The sequence below is a fragment of the Lycium barbarum genome, chromosome 4 (genome assembly GCF_019175385.1).
Source record: "Lycium barbarum isolate Lr01 chromosome 4, ASM1917538v2, whole genome shotgun sequence".
Taxonomy (NCBI): domain Eukaryota; kingdom Viridiplantae; phylum Streptophyta; class Magnoliopsida; order Solanales; family Solanaceae; genus Lycium; species Lycium barbarum.
The window spans coordinates 24702222-24724152 of record NC_083340.1 but is presented as its reverse complement, the minus strand read 5'-3'; the positions used below and the strand labels follow the sequence as shown (position 1 = coordinate 24724152).

The 21931-nt window shown below is 36.9% G+C and overlaps 1 protein-coding gene across 3 annotated transcripts; it reads right to left on the bottom strand.

Moving 5' to 3' along the window:
- Positions 1-731: 731 nt before the first annotated feature.
- Positions 732-21273, bottom strand: LOC132635610 (uncharacterized). Of its 3 annotated transcripts, XM_060352068.1 has the most exons (15): positions 20721-21273; positions 19267-19390; positions 18774-19017; positions 17639-17680; positions 13195-13266; positions 12718-12853; positions 12289-12446; positions 11676-11757; positions 10248-10447; positions 9949-10110; positions 7439-7588; positions 5447-5707; positions 2978-3241; positions 1993-2250; positions 732-1195 (listed from the first exon to the last, which is right to left on the bottom strand). In XM_060352068.1, the coding sequence occupies exons 1-14, from the start codon at positions 20773-20775 to the stop codon at positions 2002-2004; spliced, it is 2199 nt and encodes a 732-aa protein (XP_060208051.1). In that variant the 5' UTR covers positions 20776-21273; the 3' UTR covers positions 732-1195; positions 1993-2001. The 3 variants fall into 3 exon arrangements, with proteins under 3 accessions (XP_060208051.1, XP_060208050.1, XP_060208052.1); XM_060352067.1 differs by lacking the exon at positions 732-1195 and having other exon boundaries at positions 1348-2250; XM_060352069.1 differs by lacking the exons at positions 732-1195; positions 19267-19390 and having other exon boundaries at positions 1348-2250.
- Between the last annotated feature and the right edge of the window lie 658 nt (positions 21274-21931).

Genomic DNA, 21931 nt, shown 5'->3' with positions numbered 1-21931 from the left:
CGTGCCTTTGTACCTTATAGGCCACACTTTTCAAGTGTGGCTTATAAAGCACACTAGTTTAGGCCAACCCTAAGAAAGCTTGGCCAAAAGTCGAAAAGTATGGCCTTTGATCAAATGCCACACTTCTTGATAGTTTAGGCCACACTTTTTTAGGGTACCAAATATATCCTTGTTCAGAGTAAATTTCACACCAAAAATAGATTTTTACTTTTACTTGTCACTTTCATATCAAGAAAAAAAAAAAAAAATCTTGTTTTACCCATAATATTAATTACTCATTTCAATTCATTAAAAATATGCACCAATTAATATGAACATCATGGTAAATGAAGCACTTCAATTATTATTTCTTAAGTGTACAAAATAAAAGTGAAACAAATAGCAGATGAAACTTTTGAGTAGTCAATTGAATTTATTGCAACAAATGTTACTAAGCCTGTCTTCATTGACTCAGCATGCACTGGCTCAAAAATATATGCAGCCAAGTGTTGTTCACGGGTTTTCTTTTTCACTGTCTTTAGAACTATCAACTGTTGCTGTACTCCATTTGTTAATAAGTACTCCATCTAATTGATAAGAAGTGTCCACTTAATCTTTTTCACACTAAAATATATTAATTCCTAGAAACAATACGTATTTCGACTAAACTATCCTTAATTAAATAATATTTCAGAGTAATTTAAAAGACTTCTTAGAGATCTGTATATGTAAATAAGGGAAAATCAGAAAAATAAAATTAATTTCTTCTAGATTATGCAACAAATTTGAATCAAAATAAAAAGGCAAAATAAAAAGGCTAGATAAATACTTAACCTATTCCCAACCTTCAATTGAAGATGTACTATGATATTTGAAGACATTTACTCAACCTATTCCCAACCTTCAATTTACTTGATTGTTTTTTTTTCCACTTTTTTTCTGTTTATATTTTATTGTAACAAAATCGGAAACAGCCTCTTTACCCATAAAGGCAGAGGTAAGGTCTGCGTACATTTTACCCTCCCCAGACCCACTTGTGAATTACACTGGGTAGCTGTTGTTGTAAACTAAAGGAAAACTGTACCTTTGTTGCGCCTAGATGAATTTCCCTGAAGCATAAGGATGATTTGCTCGTCCGGTTCAGGCCTTCTGGCCAATGCTTGATTGTTGAAAACACTTCAAAGTTCAAACCCTCATTGCATTTGTTGTTTAAGAACTGTTCAGTTTCAAATGAAATTAAGCAGGTGGAAACACTTGAAATTAGTTTCTGCTTTAAGGGTCATCTCAATAATACATGCCCTAAAACAAAAAACAAAAGTAAGCTGGCTAGCACAGGTATTTGTCATCCATTCTCACTCGAAACAGACAGGCAAGAAATCGGATGTTGAAATATATGTAGACTGTATTATGCTCCAACTTCTTCCTCATTTTAATAATGTTTGTCAATAAACACTTCATACAAACAAGACGGACGAAAATGTTGAGACTTATTCCTGAGCTTATCATGTAGGCTATAACCAACTCCAAAGTGAGCTTATCATGCAGGCTATAACCAACTCCAAAGTGTGGAAACACTGCGGAAGTTGTGGCATCTCATGGATACCTTAACGGAACTATACCATGTCGAATCGTCCTGATACTATTAACATTAGTAAAATGGAATTAACCGTTGTAGAATGGCAATGGCACGTTGGAAGACTGTTCTCTCATTTTGGAGTGTATACTGTAATTTCCCCTCTTGATCCTGTTAACGTCCGTAAAACAAATTGGCATTTGTATAATGGGACGCTCAACTTTCTGTCCCACCATCCAAAAATGAAGGCAGTTACTTTATAAGATCCAAAAACTAACCTACAAGCAGAGTGCTTGAACCCACTTCTGAGGCATAATATATGCAAATTTCTCTATAATCTTGACATTGATTTCATTCCCTAACACTCTTATTCCATGCATCTGCTGGGAAGAAAATAATGACAAGGGCATGACCACGGATATAAAAACAAGAGCACCAACCTTGCTACATCACAACACTTCACCTCCGTCTTTATCAAATACTCTATGCAGTAGCCTAGAAACACCCATCCAAAAGCCGACTGGCAGCTGATACTTGAAGTGACTGATCAATGCTGAATTTATGTCACAAGCAAATTTCTGGAACTCTGGTTTCACCACCATGCGAATCACCATTGCTGACCACAAATCCGGAGCCAATTTCATTGCACGTCCTAGAGAACGAAACCCACTCACCACCCTATCTAGAATACCACGGTCCTGAAAAAGAGAAGGAATAATGATTCTCAACTTAGCTATGCATGAAGAACCAAAAAGGGTCACCAGGAAACTAAAGTACCAAACCGAGAACTTAAAATGCAGAGTACGAAGTGGTAAACAAATAAACAAGGAAACCACAATCCGTCTGCTAACCAATTAAGAAACTGAATTCTGAAAGATAGCGAACGTGACATCACATGCAACCATTTATAATCAATAAATCACACAAACACAATCAGCAACTATGCATATGACAGAAGAAAAAAAAAAGTAATTTGTCTAGCAAGGTAATATATTTGCTTATGATCAATTAACCAGTAGGCTCTGTTTATCGTTCTTTGAGCTGAGGGTCTATCGGAAACAACCTCTCTATCATTTCAAGGTAGGGGTAAGGTCTGCTTACACTCTGTCCTCCCCAGACCCCACTAGTGGGATTACACTGGGTCTGTTGTTGTTATTGTAATTAATCAACCAGTAGGAGCTACTGTAATTTGTTTATACTAGATCGACTATTTGGAGTTCAGTGATGAAGGTTGGTTAAATTGCTTTCTGGATTGAATAATTGGAGTTCAGTGATGAAGGCTGGTTAAATGGCTTTGTCGAGTGAATAGTATCATGATTCATCTGAGATGAGAGTACAACGTTAACAATAATAAAATGCAATTCCATTGTCTTGATAATAAGCACTGCTGCTAAAGACGAGCGTAAATAACAAGATGAAATATACCTCATATCCAAATAAACGTCTCGCTCGAAGCTTCTCATCAAGAAGATTATCTAGAACTTCATCTTGATAGAAAACATCAGCTGCGTTAACTATGTCCCTGATAAGGAATACACGGACTCTTGAACCCTTGTCTGACAAAATAAATTGGAAAAGATCTTCCGTAGCAGAGACTACGGCCCGTATATCAAAAGATCCCAATGGATCCGAATAACTCTCCTGATTTTCTCCTTCTGTTTCAGAAGCCTGCTGAGATATTGCTGCAATCTGCAGGAACATACAACATTTTTAAGAATTCACATCGAAGAGTGTTCTAATTATAGGAGTCCTAAACAACCCATCACCAACTTTATCAGTCTCAGCCTAACAGATGTTGAAGTGTTAGAAAAGATATCAAGCTTCAGAGGGTTATTTTTTAATAGCAAAAGCATTGTACCCAACGAAATTTCTATTTGGACATATGAGGGGGAAGTGCTTTATACTGTTTATCTAACAAAGAAAAAGAAAAGCTGACAACTACCACCAAATACTGGTGACATCATACTATTAAATAAGATCATATTAAAGGGAAGACCAAGAAAGATCACACAAAATTTTCACATCTAACAATTCTCGAATCCAGCAGAAAAGAACTAAAACAGCCTTCTTTTCAAGATTTAGTGATTTAGTCAAGGTTCCTTTGCAGCAAAGAATAAGCCTCACTTGTATACCTGCAATTTCCAACAAAGGGTTCTTAACCCTCAAAGCGCACGCTAGCTACTGTCAGTTATTCTATCTTGAAGAATCTCAAAGGATGCTTCCTTCTTCCCATTTAGCCTCCCTCCTGCTACACAGACACGCAAACAACAACCAACATACCTAGCCACCATTACACATTTACTAATGTCAAGCTCCGCCAACTTCCCTCACATACCCCTGGTCAAAGCAGATGAATTTCTTCGGAGGAAAACAAAATACGTACTTTTAAGGATGAAGCTAATACAGAAGCACAAAGTTCCAGGAAAAGGAGACCTATTAAATAAATTCTACAAAAGGAAGCTGTAGTCAAAACTTATATTTCAGGAAAAGTAGACCTAGTGTGGGCTTACTAGGAGAGATATGGTTAGGAATGAAGATATCCGGGATAAAGTGGGAGTGGCCTCCGTGGAGGATAAGATGCGGGAGGCGAGGCTGAGATGGTTCGGCCATGTCTGGCGAAGAGACACAGAGGCGCCGGTGAGGAGGTGTGAGAGGCTGGAGATGAAGGGCTGAGGAGAGGTAGGCCGAAGAAGTATTGGGGAGAGGTGAACCGACCGGACATGGCAAGTCTTCAGCTTTCCGAGGACATGACCCTAGATAGGAGGGCTAGATAGGAGGGTGTGGAGATCGAGGATTAGGGTAGAAGGCGAGTAGTGAGTAGATTCGCTTTTTGCTTTTCCTTACCAGTAGGATTAGTATCGGTTTCATCATTTTTATTATTTTTTATTCTAGTATTCCTTTTTCTTTTATTACTACTTCCTTCATTTTTATTTTTTTATTTTTTTGATCAAGTAAAAGTATTTTCATTCATAAACATGGCCAAAGAACGGCCATATACAAGGGATATACCAAAAGATAAAGAATCTACAAAATATGATTCTCTACAAACTCCACCCAATCCACTATACAACTAGGAACTTTCTGATTACACCAAAAGAAAATAAGGGACCTTTTTGTCATGCTTTCTCTTGAGCTGAGAGTCTTTCAGAAACAACCTCTCTACCTCGCAAGGTAGAGGTAAGGTCTGCGTACACTCTACCCTCCCCAGAATCCACTTGTGGGATTACACTGGGTATGTTGTTGTTGTTGTGAGACCTAGTCAACTAAACAAATTCTACAAAAGGAAGCTGTTGTCAAAACTAATCTTGCTAATTTCCCTCCTAGAACATCGGATGCTGCCCGGTTGCCGGTTATTTCAAGTTTGGATCACATTGTAGTTGCCTCTTATGACAAGGATAAATTAGGAATATCTTCAAATTTTCACCCTACTAACTTTTCCCTTTTGGGAGCTTGGGAATTTTTATTTTACATTTTGTATAGCAAGTTGTCTATATACTTTGACAGTTTGAGAAGCTATATCCTGTCTAAGCTTGATCCTGGCTTTGCTTATTCAGCATTTTCCTGTAGTGAAAATTACTCTATTCTTCCTGCAAATCAAGAGCAACATATTTGAACCTTCCAAACAAAGTACTGACACATGAAGAGTATATCGGTAATAACAATGGTTAGGTGCAGAATGTTAGGAGCCAAATATATAGTTCTCATAGGCAGTTTCGAGACAGAGATAAAGAAATGAGAACTCAACAGCTAGTAAGGTCTTTAAGAGTAAATTAATTAAGCAAAAGGAAAGCTGTATACATGTTATGAGGAAGAAGAGCTCATCAAACATGCAGAAAACACAAATTTCAATACTGCGTAGAGAATAACAACACGTAGAAAGAATAACTGACCCACCAGTCTCTCTAGCCGACTCCACCTTATAGAACCATCATTGCGGATCAGAAGCTCTCTCAGTATTCTCCTCATATCAGGAGTTGGATCTACCAAGAGCCTTCCGATAACAAAAGGATATGCACTTTCAACAACTTTGAAATCTGGATCCAATGCTTTTGCTGTTCCTTCAAGAGATCCAAGCGCTCGTATCACCAAAGCATAGTCAGGAGGAAGAGAAAAGTTGAACTCGTACATCACATCATACAATTGATTCATTATGCCCTGAAATCATTTGAAGTACCATTTACTACTTTCAAGGTCATGAAACAGCGACTACTCGTGCCTCATTGAAGAAGATATCCATGTGGGTAAAATAAAATTGTAATTGGCCAACAGTATTTTGAAGGAAAAACCATCCTATAGTACAATGACAGGAGGTTCATCCCAGACATATTCCTTGGACAAATATTAGCTTTGAGGAGTTTATCACACAACTCATGAAATCCAATCAAGCGCTATAACCAATCCACCTGGGATTGTTAAGACTGGTAGAGAGAGAGTATAGTTGTGACGACCCGCATAAAAAAATTAACATTTGGTTTGTATCTCAACCCCCCTTTTTTTCTTAACCCCCCATTTTGGAGGATTTATAGTGTTTCCACACTTCCCCTCCAGTGTGACTCGAACCCTGGACCTACCGGTCGTGGGTGGAGGTGCTTTACCAACCGAGCAACCCTCATTTGTCTGTCTCACACCACTTAATGTGTCTTAATACAGTTCTCCTTATCTCTCACTTATTTCTCACATGGTATTAGAGCCACTATGGTTTTACTAAATACAAAGGCATTTAGTACACCTACCGGCAATGCTGTCGATGACAAGCATCAATTCCAACCTAGTTGGAGTTAACTACATAAATCCTCAATATCTATTCCCCTCCACGGGACCCATTTTATTCAGCTACTAAGATTCTATGACACTAAAAGTTTCTAGTTCCTATGGGCTATGTCTCTAAACAGACTTCAAAGTGTCTTGGCAAATACTGAGTCTAGTGTAAGTGTACTAATACACCTCAGCCTAAACCCTACTGATTGATGTCATCTATATCAATTTTTTGCTTCCATTGTGTTCTAAGTTTATATTAAGTTGGCATTGATTCTAAGAGATGGTAGGTCTTTTTATACAAGTTGTGGTTTTAGGTCTAGCTTGTCCACTTTCATGACGTCCAATTATTATGAAGTCATACATACAAACAGATCCAGATGGAGGTCTACGAAGAACAGACTAGACTAGACTAGACCATCTTAGCATCCTTCACAGAATTTATCCTCTGTCTGTGCGCTACTTGAACCTTCTGCCAGATGCTATCATTCTAATGTTTGCATAAGCGGACATTCATTTTAAAACAACACTTCTGCGAAGTTAATTCTGTGGCTATATAATATTTCTAGTCTTGCAACAACTCTATATTAGTTAAACTCCATAATTAATCCTTAAGCGGGAATCTATTTATTTATTATTTTATAGGGATAGAATGTGGAATAGGTATGTAGGTATTAGTAATACTAGATTAAAATAGCTAAAATGACAAAAGTAACCCAAACAAACTTTCATATTGTTTAAGTAAACATATTTAATACATTATTTACTATTTTTTAAATACATCAACGCAAAACCTCCATCAAGGAATAATCCATGTATCACAATCCCTAGATTACTAATTCCTGGATAACTTGTCTCTGAACCAAACAATTTCGTTGTGCTTTAAAGACTTTCTCTTTGTGGTTTTTCCTTTTGGGAGGGGGGCTCTATTTTAAACTCGATCGCAACCTTTTTTCCCCTAGCTAAACTAGATTGCAAAGGTTTGGTCATAGACTTGATTGCACTGTTTTGGTCTTTTCTAGAGTTCTACTGTGATACCTACATGTATAAATGGGAGAAGAGCTTAGTAGGAAGCATACTCAAACTAGGAAAAAGAAAAAGAAACAGAGGGCAGGTTAAGTCGTTAAGAACCTGGAAATCTTGGGATTGTCTGGTTCCATCACCAAAAGACGCTCGCAAAGCTTCTGAAACAGATTGAATGTCTACTCCATCAGGTAGAAATCCCAGTGAAAGAAAGTCATTTGCTAAACCCAGAGAGTCCCGATTAACGAAGTGAACAAGCTGCAGTGCACAGGACTTATCAACTACCAAGAATGAATTTACTACAATTACTTGCCAGCTTTTGCTTACAGAGACAATTACATTAGAAATACCAAACCTCTTGCGAAAAAAAAAAATAACAAATAAACAAATAATTGCAAAGGCTCTTGTAGTGCAGTCATCTCTAGAAACACTGGGACATGCAATAGGTCAACGAATACTTGACCATCCATGTAGACATCAAAATATGCAAAGCCTTAAAGAACCAAAGTTTCAAGTTGTAAAATTGTTTACAAACGCATGTCAATGATTATTTTCTCTTGTAATGCAGTCATATATATAACACTGGGACGTGCAATAGGTTAATGAATACTTAGACCCCATCCATGTAGCTATGAAAATATGCAATGCCTTAAAAAGCAAAGCTTCAAATTTCAGAAATTGTCTATAAGCGCATTCGATTACTGGATTTGAAGCTGTCACCTTTTCCTGTAGCAGTATTCCAAAAACTCAACAATGAAGTTCAAGGAGATAACATAACACGAGGATACGCAGAAAAGTTTCTGATTTAGGAATGCAATGCAACTGCCAAAAAAATAAATATCAAACCCGATCAGATTTGGATCATGAATAAGTGCAAAGCTAGAAAATAAAAGCTTTTGGTAACAAACCTCACATCTCCACAAAGAGACGGTAGGAACAAATAGTTAATAGCCATTTTGTGTTAAATTTTGTGGTTGCATAAAGTTCCCACATCCTGAATGATTGAGCGAAGGTTGACGCTAGTCATTCGAGACTCTTTAGTACTCAATACATGTCAACCTTTCATCATCCTAACTCAATTTATTCACTATAATTAAATCATAATAAGAAACTGATGCTCTTGCTTCTTTCCCAAATTATACTCAAAATCTTATGCTGTCTACATCATCTGACAAAAGAATTTGGACTTTGGAGAAGCCACATCTTATACAAGCAAATCTTGTTTCATCAATTAGCTCATTCTACATGATTAATATGTTTTTTTCCTTTTTATGCTTTTTTCTGGAAATCAAGAAATCATAGTTTCACACAGCTTATGCTACAATTACAAGGTCTCTACCTCGTAACACATTAGCTTAGCACTTGGCATGCACTACAGATTCAGATGCCAAATATCACACATTCATACTCCATCATCCTTTTGTTAGAAGATTGTGGTGGAGCTCAGTTGTAATTATATGGAGAACCCAGTGTTTTCACCGAGAGGCTGGTTGAGTTTCTATCATTTTTGGGGGCTTAAAATGGGTTTTAAGGCAGGCAATGGGCAGAGCTTCCCTTTGAACTGGCTTTTGGGGTTGAGTTAGGCCCAGGATCCATTTCTTTACCGGAGGAATGGGACATCAATGGATTAGAAAGTAACCATGGATCAGAAAGTAACTGTGACAAACAGGTAAGTTGGCTGCAAAGAAGCTCAAACGATAAAAGGGGAAATGAAAAGAGGAGGCGGTTTGGTTGCACAGGCAAAAGTTGAGAGGATAAATAAAATTAAAATGCTGTAACGCCTCTAGACCTGTGATTTATATTTAGAGGCCCAAAGCATTTTCTATCACAGCATTCTAGTATAGAAGCAATGCGAGCATATGGGAATGAGATTGCTTCACTATTATCCATTGTCACCTAGTCTTATAGCGTCTGTACCTTTAGTGTGAACCCATCAGTTTCAGCATTCCAAGTACAACAGATTCCTTCCTTTCTTTTCAGAGAGAAAATCTCAATCAAAGAGGGATTCTCAGACAGAATAGGAATGGAAACAAGTTAGAAGCAATATCCCAAGAGTACATGCCCGGCCTGATCCAAAAAAAAAGTCTTAGGATCCCAGGTGCCCTGAAGAGAATCCCAAAAGATGAATTCATGAGGACTTTATTGTCTTACAATGTATTGCAGGAAACTACTTTTTGAAAAAAGATATAGTAGAAGAAAGCTAAAATAAGTAAATAGAACTATTCCTTTCAAAACAGTGGTGACAAAGATCTACACGAGCAAGTATAGGTCTTGCCTTTGTCCCACATTAAATAAAGTAAATCATTCATTCTCTAACAATTTAAACTTAGATGAAATGATCGTACAACTCTATGAAAACATTCTACAAAAACTGATGGACCACAATACACGGTGCTATACAACAAAACAGGATCTCAAAGATATTCAGAAAAACTAAAGAGCCATGCCTGTCAGTAACTGCAAAAAATTAATGAATGCAAATTGAGCTACAAGTGATGACATAAGCCTAAACAGATAATAAAGTCTTTGACCACATGAAATGCATCCAAACTATAGCCCAAACGCCTATTAACACACAAGTCAACCATGAATTATGAGAATTTATCACCAGAACTAACCATTTTAATAAGTCCAACACGATAGTGACGTGGAATGTTTCCCATCATGCCAAAGTCAAAATAGGCAAGAGATCCATCCTCAGTAGCAACTAGGTTCCCAGGATGAGGGTCAGCATGGAAAAACCCCACCTCCAGCAACTGCTGCAATGAGCAGTATAACCCCTGATAAAACAAAGTTATTTTCACAAAGCTTAAGAATAGCACAGAGAGGAGTAGATAAACTCTACTAAGAAAGACAACTGCCATTTCATTTTTTTATTTTTATTTTATTTTTTGTTTTAAGAAAGACAGTTACTCACCTGGTCAATAAGTCTCCTCCTATTTAGATTTGCCTTCCTCAGACGACTTTCATTTGTCAGCTTAATCCCATCTATCCATTCCATCGTAAGCACCTCCTTACGGGTAAAATTCCAATATATTTTAGGGACCTTGATACCAACAGTTTTCTGACACCCAACATTATCAGTTGCTGCACTCCCTGGGACAGTTTTCTCTTTATCTGAACGTAAAGTCTAAGTTAGCATAAATTGAAGTGAACAAAGGTTAAGGAAATATTTACTGAGCACTCAAAAAAAAATCACACGCATTAAGTGTTCACTTACTTTAAAGTTCCCCAAATATTGATTTTAGTTCACTGTGCTCTACAACTAAGTGACACATTGTCGGAAGGGAGAAAGGAGATGAAAGAAAAGGAAAGGAACAGAAACAAATGGGAGAGAGGAGAGAGAGTACAGGAGTCAAATAGAGAGAGACCATTCACAAAGTCTTCCTCATCAATTTAAGCATGTTCAAATAAAGTGCAAAGAACCCCATCAATAGTGAGAGAGACCATTCACAAAGTCTTCCTCATCAATTTAAGCATGTTCAAATAAAGTGCAAAGAACCCCATCAATAGTGAGGGAACCAAGACCAAGCTAGACTCTTAAAACTATTGAAAATTGTATTTGTACTGAAGTGACAAAGATAAAATTAAAGATAAAGATAGAAGAATACAAAGGGCAGCCCGGGGCACTAAGCTCCCGCAATGCGCGGGGTCCGGGGAAGGGCCGGACCACAAAGGTAGGGCCGGACCACAAAGGTCTATTGTACGCAGCCTTACCCTACATTTCTGCAAGAGGCTGTTTCCAAAGCTCAAACCCGTGACCTCCTAGTCACAAGGCAACAATTTTACCAGTTACACCAAAGCCCCCCTTCAAAGATTAAAGGATATAACAAATAAAATCTCATCTAGATAATGATAAGGATAAAGGTTAACTTCAAAAGGCTTAGACTAGTCTAAATATATAATAAAAAAATCTCAAAAAAAAAAAAATCTAAAATAGAACATACTCCCAGTGTCAGAGGTAATGTCCTATTTGACTTTTATGACTTAGAATAATTTGTGGGAGGTGGTATCTGGCTGCACATCTTTTATGATTAGTCAGCACAAATGTAGAGTGATTGATTAACTCTCTGTCTCTTTAGATATTAGGAACATTAGAACCATAGCCCTTTAAGCTTTTTGGATTAGGAAAAATAGATAAATAGGTGAGACAAAATCACCGCCAGAACACAAATAAGATCATTAGAATATCCAGTTGGACTTTCAACATTATCCTGTCACGAGCCAATATGCATTACATGACATTCAATCTACATTTGTACTGACTAGTTACAAAAATGGAAAGAATAAAAGATATTCCATGATATCATCTAACTACTAAAAGCAATGTCTGGAAGACACTTACTAGTGCATGCATAAAGAGATGCGAATCTTTCAGCATTTTGTGCTTCCAGGATGTAGTCAATTTCTTCAAACATGTGTCTCACCTATCCATTCAAGCAAAACCTACAGGGTTAGCATGTATATAATAGACAACTATTCAGATAAAGTGCAACACTTTTCTCATAGTTACAGAAAATGGGGAAAATAAGAGGAGAATGAACCATTGGGAAATGAGACATATAGGGTGAGCAATAAGAAATTACTTAAATACAACTTTGCCGGTTTCCTCTGATTTAATCTCTCTAAACAAAAAATAGGTTAAAGAACTAGTGGTCAACTGATAGTGTCATCTTTAGAGTAACTTTGAGATCTTTTCATCTTCCTTGATAGCAAATGGTGGAGTTGTTCTGTTTCTAATCAGGATTTGATTTTGGTAACTGTGCCAAGTGCGCCTTGTAAATGTGACTAAGACATGCATTAGCTGAATCAGAATTCACCACACAATCATCCAAAGAATTAGCAATAGACTAGTAATATACTCGTTGAAACAAAGACAGTCTTGATGTATAACCACGCATTGGCTGCCAGATATCATCTTCTGGACAGAAACATAAGATGGAAATTTGGAATCTCACCATCTCATTGACAGCTACTAACAGATCCTTACGAGCTTTTGCGAATCTTTTTAGTTGGCCACCAATCATGTGAAATAACATAGCGTCAAGTGTCAGTAAAAGTGACATATGAGGCCTCTGGACCTTAACAGCGACTAGCTCTCCCGAATGCAAATGAGCTGCAAAAATTGAAGCCAAGAAGAAACATTAAAAGCTTGTATACCCCTTAAGCACGGCACTCACGCTTCCAAAACCCGTTACATTCCCCTAGTAGGTTTATCTTCAAAATGAATTAAGGGGAAAAAGAAAACATGAAAGGAAGATAAGCCAAAAGGTCAGGAGCAATGAAGAAAGTGACAAGTAATGAAATGCCATAGAACTAGTAGTTAGAGAACCACTCGAACAGAGTGGCAGAGAATCACAAAAAAAAAAAAAAAATCAAGCTCTAACCTTTATATACTTGCCCGAGTGATGCCGCAGCAATTGGCTCCTTGCTAATGTCAGCAAATACTTGTGAAACGCGAACACCCAACTGGGACTCAATAGATTTTCTTGCAACATGAGTTGGAAATGTGGGGATTTGATCCTGGCAAGATGTGAATGATAAATTAAAGAATTATACACTCTGTTGAGAGATCTAACCTAGCTTTCAAGAATACAACACTGCTTTACTCCCATTTTGAGTAAGCAATAAGGCCGGATTTTTTAAGGTTCTTACAGGTACATGCAGAAAAGAGGCCAGAAGGTGGAGATACAAATCAGCCATTTTAAGAATTTGAACTTTCTTTTAAATGAAAGTTTGATGTCCAGGACATCTTTTTGTAATAAAATATTAAAAGATGACATGCTTCGGACAAACCAGAAAAAAAAAATGTAATGGTAAGTTGGGAGATGACCCTAGCAGCACCATTGAAGCATTAAGTTTACCTGTAACTTTGCGAGTTCTTGACAATACACTTTTGGTAATATGTCTGGCCTTGTGCTTAAAGCTTGTCCCAGCTGTTATTCAAACAATTGCAGAATTAGCCATAAGACCTTTTTTCCCTGCTAGAGACAAGTTACAAGCCCCTGTTGGAAATAAGGGCTGATGCACCATGTACGCAATCTCAAATTACAAGAGCACTTTGGCCCATTTAACCACATAGAATTGATATCACATAGGACTACACTGTTTTAAAAGCTTATCATAGAATCAGATATGTAGCCAATAAACCAGAAGAATATCACAGCAGCAAAATATTTCTTCCATAATGTTCTATCAACCTCAACAACACCCCGCCAATCATTTGAGTACACCAACAAAACAGATGAAGAAAGCATTAATTTTCAGTCCCGTCCCAAGCAAAACCAATTGTGCCATTTTTTTTAATTCGGATACATCACGAAAGGGAAATCAGAGGGAGGCTGACTCATCCTCTTATTTTCCATCTTAAAGTACAGGAATTAAGACTACAAGCTCTAAACCATCACATTACAAGCCTCTTTTTACGCTTCATCTCACGTGACATGCTCTTTTCTAGAGTTTATCGAATTTAATGGCTCCTTAAAAGGATATCATCCATCACTAAGCCAATTTAAAAAATGGAACGTTCTTATGGGTCAATCTAGACGGTAGAATTGATAAGATTCTTTTTTGAGAAGACAAACAACAACAGCAACCCAGTGAAATCCCACAACGTGGGGTCTGGGGAGGGTAGAGTGTACGTAGACTTTCCTCCTACCAAGGTAAGACGGCTGTTTCCGAAAGACCCTCGGCTTAATAGAAAGCATAAAAAGAGGTCAGAGATGTTATGAGGGCTTTGATAGTGAATTTCTGTACAAGAAGCACAAGGGATACCATTTGACATACAGAGAAAGTTCAAAGCGGGGAATAGAGACTTCCTAAACACATTTGACCTATAAGTCGGTTATTTTCTAAGAACAGCGCAAGACCCCTATCTTTTATTGGATAGACCTTATTTTTCAAAACCTCTAGTAGGTCATCCAAATTTCAATGATCGTTTTCATAATCTTAAATGGAAAAAATTATAAGGCTTATAAGTTGGATTTTCTTCCTTTTATGTCCACGCAGACCTGCTTCACACCTTGACTTATTTCCCAGTACCTACTACCTCCTGTACTACCTCCTACTAGTACAGATACTCGGAGATGGGAAGAATTCTCCCACGTCGCCTCTAATTGGATTCGACCATTAGTTCCCGAGGTTGTTACTCCACTTTTCAACTGCCAAGCCATTTATCTCTACATTATCAAGGACATTCTATTATCTTTGAACACTTTTCTAAGCTAACCTTTTTCCTCTTAAAGGTATTTGTAATAGGGAGCTACTCTCGTATGAGCTTCCGTCTAGCACAAACATTCTAACTTGAGCCTAACTTCAGGTTGCCAGAGACTAGCACTATGATCAACAGTAACTAATAGCCAATCTTTGTACTACTCTTTACGACCAACAAAACCAAAATTCAATAATAAACATATTTACATGATAAGACATTATAATCTCACGTTTTCATGCCAAGGATTTCAAGAATCTTTAGCCTCTAGAACAATTGAAATTCCTACAGATGCAAGTCCAAACCACTACTCGTGATCCTTGTACTAAGGAGCATGCAAAACAATGAGTCCTATATATATTTTAATCATTATTTTGCCAACAAGGAAGCAGTAAATGCACTCTTTGCACAATATATACACATAATTAGTGCCACCTACACCTCCTTCTCCATACCTATTTTGCATCATTCCTCTGCCAATGAGGAAGATATAAAAGCATTTTTTGCACGAAATGCCCAGTAAGAACCAAGTTAGTTGTTCTCTAAATACGTATTTCATCTTAGTCCACTCTTCTCCTAACCCACATGTTTGTTTGTTTTTTTTTTTTTTTTTAATGTAACATCTAATCCACATGTTTGTGAATAGTATTTTCAAGGTAAGGCAATTCTACTCTGTGATTGGCTGAGAGTTTATGCAAAATGTGCTCGCACTAGGTTTACAAGACGGGATTTGTAAGACTCTGACCGCCCAACTACCCCCCGGCGCGTATGATCAATAAAGCAGGGCGGACAATTTTTGGAGCATAGTCTAATTCAACAGGAAAATACCAGAGTCTCCAACCTACACATATTACCTGGGTTAGAGTAGAATAATTCAATCAACCTCTCACAATCTACTTGAATTCTTTTGTATTTGAATTGATATCAGCATTTCCAAAAGAGCAGGCAGAGACTTATGTACAGGTAACCGGAATTCAAGATACATCACCTTGACTTCAAGGAGCATGTAAGAATGAAATTCTCTAGTAGTTTAAGATGTAGATGCTGCTTCAAACTCGGCGCATGAAATTAAATGACTAATCTATTAGCTATAGAAAGTGATATCATGATGAAAGAAATGGAAGATGACTTAATACATTAAGTGCCAGCTAAAATGCTTAACATTTTTGCGAGAATCAAATAGTAGTCAATCATTAAATGCCACATAATACATCTCAAATAAACCATGATCTCATTAAGATTCTGTTTTTCTTTTTTCTTTTTTTAAAAAAAAAACCATTATACTAATTCATTTTATTAATGACTATTTCAATATATAAGATAAACAAAAACTGATTATCTAGATACATACAAGAACTTAGTCTCATGCTAGACATTAACCGAGGAATACATGTTTTACATTTTAGTTTGGTAATTAAACTTTACATCCAGATATAACATGCAATGGTCTGACTTTATATTTGGACATTTAAAATTCAGTGACATGAAATCCAGACAGACATAACATTTCAGGTTTCAGATCTATCGAGGCAACCGCTATATTATCCAAATTTTCCTTCCTAATCCTGACAAGAGACTGATCAAATTTGGGTTTAAATTGAAATAAGTGACAATCTCACCATGCAGTTTACAGGTCTCATGATTCTACTGAAGCAACAACTATGGTCTTCTTCAACCTAATTTTGGCCCCTCAACTCTTATTCTCGTTCTTCAACCGACCCAACTAGATTGTTTCATGCTAAATGTATGCATGCCAAGAATCTTAAACGAGAACAAAGAAACCTGCTAAGTTCGATTACGAGCGCTTCTGTTGGTCAAAAGCTTTTGCATAAAAACCAGTGTTTCCTATCTATTATTGTCAATGTATAATACACAACATAGATTCTGAATAACTTGTTTCTTAATAGTCTCCAGTGGATCTTTAGTGTTCTCTTATTTATTACCTGTGTCTACTATTTAGGCAAAATACCCTCACCCATTCTTACTAAGAAACTGAAAGAAGCCTCAAAAACAGAAGAAAGGGTGGAAAGTGAGGAAGAAAGAGATGTAGAAATAGAAACTGCTTCCGAAATGAAGGGGACTAAACAGGAACAAGAGGGATCCACTGAAGAAGATCCTTATTCTTCTCCTTCCCTTTTTTCGGAAGAAGGGTGGGATCCGGTTAAACATCTTCTATATTGGTGTGTCGATGTATGCCACAACTTGAAATGAAAATTGAGAATGGAACGGAGTGCCCCTGGCCTCTCGGCAGTGTCAGCAGAGGCAAAGCCAGGATTTGAGGCTTATGGGTTCGGAATTTTAAGGTAGAATAACGACTTCAAGCTAATATATAACCCTAACTTCTTTGAAAATCTAATTTTGGATTTGAGGCTTTGAGCGTTTGTGAAGAAACAAATAGTCAGATCTCTTTTGTTTTAGAGTAGAGCGGGGTTTTTGCTTTTTTCACTTATCAATTTTATGTTTTGTTTCCTAAAAAAATAAAGTTTTAAAAAAATTTACATGCATGAAAAAGGAATATTTAGGCAGGAAAAAACTGAGGAGTGAGGAGTCTAATTAATTTTAAAATAAAGAGAGAACACGGAGCAATAAACGAAAAAGAAATGATGAAGGCGGGTTTCGAACACACACCTCAAGGGAAGAAGGGACTCACTAACCTCTTCCGCACCACTGGACTAGCCACTGGTAGTTGTAAGTGATTTACATGTAAATAATTATGTATGTTGACTAAAGTTTCTAGTAGAAATACAGGGTCTACGTAAAGGCTACTGGGTTCGGCCGAACCCCCACTTTACACTGTAGCTCTGCCCATGAGTGTCAGGCTTAACCCAAGAACCTTAACAAGCTAATTACTTTCTTCTGTTTATGCTGTAATGAGAATGAGGCACGTCATCATGTACATGCTCCTACAGCATTAGTTATAAGCATATTGAAGCATTATCGTCACCCCTCGTAAAAACAGAAATAACAACAGAAATGATAATAGACTACACCACAGCAGACTGATATGAACACTTCACAAACATTAATGTTCGTGCACCGACATGAGAACCATCAGTCAACCACACATCTAGATAATCGTAACAGATAGTGTAACTTGCCTTTATGTAGAAAGGGCCCAAACGGATAAGACTTTCACGGAACTGCAAATAAAAGATAACTCATTGTTAAGGTCAGCGTGGATAACCAATTAACCACTTGAAATTCAGTAATAGATGGAAAGAAGTAGAAATAATTAACAGATATCAGATAACTTTCCCAAAAAGCATCAAATACTTTAGTAATGACTAAGGTCAATATGAACCATAAACAGCAGTAAAGAACAAATCAACCTGGAAACGAGAAAGCCTCTGTCTTAATAAAAGCTGAAATTCAGTTTAGTGAATTAGTTTTTGAAAATACATATTTAATGAAATGAGTGGGGTAAATTCAGCTATGAGTAAAACCACAAAATTAACTATCAAACCAAGACCACCTTCCTCATTTAGCACCAAGTGCAAGGCAATTGAATCCATACTTTTTAACAAGCAAACTCATTAAGGAGCAGCAATTGTACGATTCACAGACATATAGGCGTCAACTAGCTCAAAACAAGTGCAGGACAGCATATCTTAATACTCAATTTAATAACAGGTGATACTTAACAAAAATGCATTTGAAAATTCCCACTAAAATCACTATAATAAGTAAATACCTAAATGAAGGTGTTCCCAGTTAATTTGAAAAACATATAGCATTAAAGAGAATACGCTGTCAACCATTTTCGCCTTCTTTATTCTTTATTTTTCTGTCATATCAATAAGGAGAGGCGTTTCGAGGCACTCTACCTGTTACGTGGGATAAATAAAATGTTATGGTCAAAGCATGTAAAGGTAGTGCCAGTACTCTTACACTAAGAAGAATTAGAGATGTGCCAGTACTCTTACACTAAGAAGAATTAGAGATATTCCTCCTTCTCCATTTCATCATAGGAAGATTGCTAGAAAACACTGAACAAATAATGGTAAGTAATTTCACAGCTTTCATGCTCTAAAGGTGAAAAATACACTTTCTGATCCATTTTATGCAATTGACCAAATAGATCTGTCAAAATGCTTATAGATCACCTACAGTATAAAATACCTGATCCACTGTACCGGATATACAGCACACTGTCATCAGTCAAAATGCCTACAGAACAACTACAGTAAAAAAACAAACTTTTCAGATAGCACTTCAATTGAAAACTGAATATACCTTAACAGCACGTCTTCTTATGTCATGGACAAATAAGCGCCAAATGGTTAGCTTCAACACATAGAACGAAATGACGGATGCTCTGTACAAAGCCAAGAATGGGCCGAAACGATATAGTGATGAGATGCTTTTCGACTTATAAGTAAGTGCATGACCAAATTCGCTTTCTAGTGATTCTTTCCTCAACCTTGCATACTCAGCAGTTGGCCTTTCTCCATGCACACTGGAAAAACTGGTAGAAAAGCTGCACCAAAAGTGCATTAACTCATTAATTCGGAGGTGACAAAGGAAACTCCTTAGGAGGAAAATATTCCACCACAGAATGTATGCAGAAATGTTAAACTGCAAATTAAAAATGAGGGTAGTGAAGCCAATAAGTTAATAGATAATGCAAAAGAAAAGTCCAAGGACGTTTTGGACGCAGCACTGAACTGGTTCAGTAATCAGTCACATATCAAGAGAGGGGAGAACAATCAAATATCCATTCACTCACTATTTTGGTGTTGATAAACATGATCCCGCAAAATTGTCATGCTTTCCAGCTAGAATAACCTCAGGAAAACTACTGGATGAGTATTTGTACAAAGCAGTCTCAACTGAGCAGCCAAAGCGCAGAGCTGCAAAAATGTCAGGGATGGAAGAGTGACCAATTAATTTTTCTTACTAGTTAAGTAAGTTCAGTAATAACACAGTATGAGAAACTGATTTAAAAGCTATAACTTCATCAGTAATAGGCAGAGGGTAATGACAGCTACAGCTAGAAAAGAAAAGCTCAAAGAAGGTGGTCTAAAAGCTACAACCGTCATTTTTTCACAAGCAAGGCTGGCTCTAAGGGAGGAGATACAAATCCAAATGAAGTGAGTGACTTCATAAAGGTCTCATGTAAATATGTCAAAGGTATTAAACTGAACCATGAAGAAGAAAATCCACGTAACACATGAGGCGGAGGTGGAAGAGAAGATAGAGGGACAAGTCATACCCAAAAGGGGAAGCTTCAAGTATCTTGGGTCCGTAAGCCAAGGAAACGGAGAGATTGACGATGATGTCGCAAATCGTATTCGAGCGGGCTGGATGAAATAGAGGATTGCCTCTGGGTATTGTGCGATAAGAACGTGTCGCCAAGGCTTACAGGTAAGTTCTACAGAGTGGTGGTTAGACCAACATTGTTGTATGGGGCAGAATGCTGGCCAGTCAAGAATGTCCACGTCCAGAAGATGAAGGTAGCGGAGATAATGATGCTCAGATGGATGTGTGGGCATATCCGGAGAGATATAATAAGGAACAAAATTATACGGGACAAGGTGGGAGTGGCATCAGTGGCAGACAAGATGAGGGAAGTGAGGTTGTGATGGTTCAGGTACGTGAAGAGAAGGTGCGAGGATGCATCAGTACAGAGGTGCGAGAGGTTGGTTGTAGTAGGAGTTAGGAGAGGTAGAGGTAGAGCTATGCCGAAGAAAAACTGGGAAAGGCGATTAGTGAGGATATGGCACAGCTTCCGCTAACTGAGGACATGACCTTATATAGGAAGATATGGTGGTCAAGGATTAGGGTAGAAGATTAGTAGGTAGTTGAGTGTTGTCGCATTCTGTATGGGGGAGGGTGGGGACTAGTCTCCTCCTCTCCTCTTGTCAAACCAAAAGCTTAAACAGTGGAGCAGCACTCTAGAAAGTAAATGTTTTAGGATAATGTAAAAGTAAGATTAAATATATGGACTGCTAGTTTAGTCAGCATTTGAAGAGTGAAAGATATCTTGGCTAGATGTTACAAGAGTACTATAAATGAAAATATTTCACAGAGAATTAAAATAGGATGATTAGCATTATAAACTAGGCAAACAATATTCTAAATGAACACACTTCCTTAAAAACAAAAACAAAAAATCACAGCTAAAATGTTTTCAAAATGCATTTGCATAGCATGAGAGGGGCAATAAGAAAAGGCAATTACATGGGGACAGCAGTGGAAGACGCCGTCGTTTGAGGCATGAAATGATACTCCTCATCGGCTGCTGATGGGATACAACGACGAAATGAAGAAGACAATTTGAGTGTTCATATAAAGCGATGTCCGGTGCATATAAGGTGTTTGATAATATGCCTCTGAGAATTGAACAACGGTAATTCAAGTGGAGCGATTGAAGCTACAACAACGGTGTCTTCCTTTTGCTGCTTTTGTTTGCTGCTTGTTGGGGACCTAAGAATGTGCCACGTTTCGCTTACGTGGCGCCCAATTAGAAGGAGTGAAAATGAGCAGACAATGTGTATAAACTGAAAAACAATATTGCAATGGGTAGACTATTTGGGTTAGTCGTGTGATTCAAAAATGTGCTACCAGTCTTGCCATTAATAGTAAATACTAGAGTAATAGTGAATGTCAAGTCGAAAGGTGGAGTCTAAATTGGGTTCTAACTTGTAACTCAAGACCAATCAAAATTATACATATTGAATTGGGTTTGAGCTCAATCAAGTCTAATCGAATTCTGGTACAGTATATAATTGAGCTAAGTAATTATTTTTCGTATATATACAGCTATCTTTAGAAGAAAAAACTAATTATAGTGAACAGATTGATTGGGAAAAAACATTTTCCCATAGAAATTATTGGTTAGACAGAGATTGACTCCAAATATGATTGGATATTATGAAATACTAGTTTAAATCATAAATTATATATGAGAATGTGATTAATTAAGTTTAGAACATGGAATTGAATATGTTAAAAAAAATAAAAAAATAAAAACTCAAATATTTTATGCTAAATTGAACTTTTAGTAATTTAAGTTAAAATATTGAATTACAATCGATGTCACTCAAAGTAGCTTAAGCTACGATCTGTTTAAAGAGTTAATTACATTGGGAGAAGTTGAAAATTACATTTAATTATTATTAAATATTGTGAGAAAAAAAATATTAAGTATGAAATTAACATATTAAACATTGTGAGAAAATTTTATTGAATACTATAAATTTAAAGTAATAACTACACAATGGTCTGGCTTAGAAAAGTCAAGGTTTAAGTCTTATATCTGAATTAATAATAATTACAGATTATTAATTTTAAATTATAATTATTTATTTTAAAGTAATAATTGCAAGACTTAATCAAGCTTTAACTGAACGAGTTGAGCCGAATCAAGTTGAACTTTGACTGCAATTAAA

What these genes read in the sequence shown, in the direction of transcription:
- LOC132635610 (XM_060352068.1), bottom strand. Translation starts at nt 20,775, where the DNA reads ATGAGGAGTATCATTTCATGCCTCAAACGACGGCGTCTTCCACTGCTG. An exon ending in GGAGGAGACTTATTGACCAG is followed by an intron (nt 10,111 to 10,247) that starts GTGAGTAACTGT and finishes TTGTTTTATCAG; the next exon opens with GGGTTATACTGCTCATTGCA. An exon ending in GACAATCCCAAGATTTCCAG is followed by an intron (nt 5,708 to 7,438) that starts GTTCTTAACGAC and finishes AAATGATTTCAG; the next exon opens with GGCATAATGAATCAATTGTA.